Source organism: Mauremys reevesii, linkage group 13 (genome assembly GCF_016161935.1).
Source record: "Mauremys reevesii isolate NIE-2019 linkage group 13, ASM1616193v1, whole genome shotgun sequence".
Lineage (NCBI taxonomy): Eukaryota > Metazoa > Chordata > Testudines > Geoemydidae > Mauremys > Mauremys reevesii.
The window spans coordinates 9417245-9422231 of record NC_052635.1 but is presented as its reverse complement, the minus strand read 5'-3'; the positions used below and the strand labels follow the sequence as shown (position 1 = coordinate 9422231).

The following is a 4987-nucleotide window of genomic DNA, read 5'->3' as shown; positions in this document are numbered from 1 at the left end:
CGTTAAACCGATTTAACCCTGCAACTGTCCACACAATGGGCTCTTTAAATTGATTTCTGTACTCCTCCCCGACGAGAGGAGTAGCGCTGAAATCGGATTACGGTTCGTGTGGCCGCAAATCGATGCTATTGGCCTCCAATTCACCACTGTGACTGCTCTGGAAAGCACGGTGACAGTGACAAAAGGCAAAATGGGCTCCATGATTGCCATGCTATGGCGTCTGCCAGGGCAATCCAGGGGGAAAATAGCGCAAAATGATTGTCTGCCATTGCTTTCCTGGAGAAAGGATTGAGTGACAACATTTACCAAGAATCACCTGCGGCACTGTTTTTGCATTGGGATCTCAACCCAGAATTCCAATGGGCAGGGGAGACTGCGGGAACTATGGCATAGCTACGGGATAGCTACCCACAGTGCAACGCTCTGGAAATTGACGCTAACCTCGGTACATGGACACACACCGCCGAATTAATGTGCTTAGTGTGGCCGCGTGCACTCGACTTTATAAAATCTGTTTTACAAAACCGGTTTATGTAAAATCGGAACAATCCCATAGTGTAGACATACCTTAACAGACGTATTGGAGCATGAGCTTTCGTGGGTGAATACCGACTTCGTCAGATGCATGTCATGTCACCCACGAAAGCTCATGCTCCAATACATTTGCTAGTCTATAAGGTGCCACGGGACTCTTTGCTGCTTTTATATATCCAAGAAGAAGCTCAGAATGAAATCTCAATCAAGGTACAATGATGGACATTTTAATTTATGGTGAATAACCTCCATACAAACAGTTTCTTTAATGCAGCTTTGGTCTCTTTGTTCCTCATGCTGTAAATGATTGGATTCATCACTGGAGGCATCAGGGAATAAAGAACACACAACATGAGATCCAGACCTGATGCTGAGCTGGAGGTGGGTTTCAAGTAGGCAAAGAAGCCCGTGCAAAGAAACAAAGAGACCACTGTGAGATGAGGCAGGCAGGTGGAGAAGGCTTTACCCCGGCCCTGCTCAGAGGGGATTCTCAGCACGGTTTTGGAGATCTGAACATAAGACACAGTTATAAAAACAAAGCAGTTTAAACTTAAAAACACACTAAAGGCAAGAAGCCCAACTTCACTGAGGTATGAGTCAGAGCAGGTGAGCTTGAGTAGCTGGGGGATTTCACAGAAGAACTGGTTGATGACATTGGAGCAGAAGGGTAACCTGAAGGTGTTCCCAGTGTGCAGGGCAGAGTATACAATACCAGTAATCCAGGCACTGGCTGACATTTGGACACAAGCTCTCCTGTTCATCACTCTCTCGTAATGCAGTGGTTGGCAGATGGCAATGTGTCGGTCGTATGCCATGATGGCGAGTAAGGCAAGATCAGCTGCAGTGAAGAGGAAAAAGAGAAAGAGTTGAGTGACACATCCAGGGTAAGAAATAGACCTGGTATTCATGAGGGAATTGGCCATGTATTTGGGGATAGTGACGGAGATGGAGCCGAGGTCTAGGATCGACAGATTCACCAGGAAGAAGTACATGGGGGTGTGAAGATGGTGGTTGAGGGCTACAGCTGTAATGATGAGAAGATTCCCCATCAGGCCTGTCAGGTAATTCACTAGAAACACCACAAAGTGCAAAATCTGCAGCTCCCGAACATCAGAGAATCCCAGGAGAAGGAACTCGGTCAGGGTAGTTCGGTTGGACATTTTCTTTCTCAGTTCACTTTGTGAAGGCTGTGGAGAGAAGGACAAAGATAGTGGTGAGGATTACAGTGACAGAGAGAATGGCCCTGATTCCATGCAGCAATATCTCATGATGTGAGTGTGAACAATGCCCTGCGTTCATCACTGCTATTAACTAGTGGTTATCACACATTTGCAAATTGGCATGGATCCCTTAAAGTCAATGGAGGTGCATCAGTTTGCACCATTTAAAGATCTGACCCAGGATGTGGCTGAATAAAATGCCATGTGAAGGATGGAGCAAAGTACTATCGCAGTGCAACATTCTAGCCAAGCTGGATCCTCTTTTGCTACGAACAGCAGGCTCTAAGCTTGGGCATGAAACTAAAATGCTAAAATGACAACACTGCCTGATATCCACTTTCCAGGGAAATATGACATAGACTCAATCAGTATCCTGCATGAGAGCTCGTCTGTAGTGATTCCACTGCAACGCCACATAGATGGCCTGCTGACTGCTTACATATTGATTTATGACACAAGATCCCACTTCCATCTCTGTGTAGCAATGGGCTAATAGCATCACTCAGCTACCCCTCTGCTGTGTCATTAACGTCTGTTACTTTATGTCTGTGCAGATCAGTGACCACCAGGAGACTTGGGTTCTATTCTTGGCTCTGCCACTGACCTGCTGTGTGACCTTGGCCCAGTCAATTCCCCTCCCTGTGCCTTTGTTTCCCCTCCATCCCATTCTCTGCCTTTTCTGGTAGGACTGTGAGCTCTGTATGGGATGGGCTGCATCTTGTTATGTGTATGTTCGGTGCCACCATTTACAGCATTTTTGTTTAGCCAGCAGCAGTGTGGGACAGAGGATGCAGCACTAGAGCAGGAGATCTAGGTTCTATTACCATTCACCTCCTCTATGTCCTTGGCTGGGATAAGAGAGACAGGCTTTGGTGGGAGGGCTTCAATTCTCTGTTCTCCATCTAAGGCACTAGTATGCTTAATAAATATACTGTGGGCTACCAACTTTGCTGCTTACTCAGTTTTACCATTCAACAAGTGCCCATTTGAAACAGAAATATACACCGTTGCAATAGAGTGACTGGCTTAAATTTTACTAATAATGATAATATTCTCAACCTGGTTGAAATCAAAGTTTCCAATCTGGAATATTCGGACAGTTTCTGTTTAAATTATTTCAAAGGAAAACTAGGGTGTGAAGATGGTTGTTGTAGTAAGATGAGGCCCTGAAACATAAACACTTATCAGAGGCCCAGTATAAGGCCTATGGCCTGAACTAAAGTAATGATCAAGACTTTGCTAACGTAAAGCAAAGTTAAGCTGTGAGCCAGAGGCAGGCCCTGCTCACAGAAGCTGGCAAGGAAATGGTTGATGCTGCAAAAAGAGACATACCTAAAAGGTACTGGACACCAGCTATCAGAACATTCACATACTTGTACATGCCACACAAATAACAAGGAACAGGCTGACCCATCCCAATGCAGGGCCAAAAGGGTAACATGATGGATAGAGTTGTTTTCTTCGAACCAATATGTACAAAGTGAGAGGCGGCACCTTACTACGTAGAGGGTTTGCACCTCGATATGTCAGAAGTGATGTGTAACTTGTTTGCACCTCTGTATAAGAATGCACCTCTGAGTGGATGTCTTTGTCCAGCCTAGGGGGCAGTGGAAAGTCCCGCCACTGACCCAGCTGAGTCCATTGTCAGGGAGCACATATGTACTGGCTAGCAGCACCTTAGCAGCACCTTTGACTTCTATGCTGGGGAAATCTGGAGACTGTGTTTCTCTTCAACAATAAACCTGGCCAATGTGCCTTCGTACATTACTAGAGTCTGTGGTCATTGGGGGTTCTCTCAGGGTCTGCTGTGTCAGCTATCTGCATAGAGCTGGGACAGCACACAGAGGGAACATGCACACAGACGATTGATATCAACATTGAACAGAGCAGACCACCACACCGGTAGCATCTGATAACAGTTGTCAAGTGCTATGGCTGAGATGATGAGAAGGAAGGACAAAGACAACAGTCTGGGTTACAGTGACAGAGAGTATGGCCCTGATTTCCCTTAGTAATATCTCATGGTAGGAGTAAAAATGGTGCACATCAGTCATCAGTGCCATTTACTAGGAGAGGTGAATTAACACATGAGTGGAAATTGGCATGGCCTCCTTAATATCCATGGAGCTGCATCAGTTTACAAAATCTGAAGATCTGGCTTGATAAAATACAGTATGAAGGATGGAGCAAAGCACATCCAACCCCAATGATCTGGCCAAGATATTTCCTTTGTTGGGGAAATATGCAAACTTGGATGTGGAGGTAACGTACTAAAAAGCAAATGCTGCCTGATTTCCAGTTTCTGAGGAAATAAGACATGGACTCAGAAAGCATCTCCAATGACAGCTCAGCTGTAAGTACTCACTGCCACATCACATAGACGGCCTCCTGCCTGTTACCAAATCTGATTTGTGACACCAGATCCCAGCTGCATTTCCATCTCTGTGTGATGAGGGGCTAATAGCATCACTCAGCTCCATCTGTGTTGTGTAATTTCCCTCTGTGACTCTATATCTTTATGGTTCAGTGGCCATCAGGAGACTTGGTTTCTATTCTTGATTCTGCCATTGACCTGCTGTGTGACCTTGTGCCAGGCACTTCCCCTCCTCGTATCTCTATTTCCCCTCCCTCCCTCTCTCTCTCCCTTTCTCTGTCCTGTCCACTTCAGTTGTAAACTCTCCAGGACACAGGCTGTGTCTTACTATGTGTGTGTGCTCTCCGCCTGTTAAGAGTATTTCTGGTTAGTGGGCATCAGTGTGGGACAGAGGATACGGTGCTAGAACTGATCTGGGGTCTAGCCACATTGCCCTCTTCTATGTCACTGAGCAGAGAAAGGCTTTGGCTGGAGGCTTCAGCTCTCTGTGCCTCAGTTTAAAGGTGCCTGCATGTATAAAACATACTCTGAGGATACTAACCAGGGCTGGCTCCAGGCACCAGAATAGCAAGCAGGTGTCTGGGGCGGCCAATGAAGAGAGGGGTGGCACGTGCAGCCATTGGGCAACAATTTGGCAGCGAGGCCATCACTCCCTCTCAGAGTGAAGGACCTGCCACTGAATTGCTGCTGCTTTTTTTTTTTCTGCTTGGGGCGGCAAAAATGCTAGAGCCGGCCCTGATACTAACATTGCTGCTTACTCAGTTTTACCCAGTGATAAGCTGCCAAAATCTTAACAACCGGTTCCCTATAAAAAGTTCTGATTTAAGGGGGGGAGAGCGGGGGAGGGGCCGGTGGAGGG

At 46.4% G+C, this 4987-nt stretch overlaps 1 protein-coding gene across 1 annotated transcript; it reads right to left on the bottom strand.

Annotated features, from left to right (window-relative positions):
- Nucleotides 1–761: 761 nt before the first annotated feature.
- LOC120379840 (olfactory receptor 14A16-like) lies at nt 762–1694 on the bottom strand. The gene has a single exon (XM_039497352.1). It carries the CDS (start codon nt 1692–1694, stop codon nt 762–764), a length of 933 nt encoding a protein of 310 aa, XP_039353286.1.
- Between the last annotated feature and the right edge of the window lie 3293 nt (nt 1695–4987).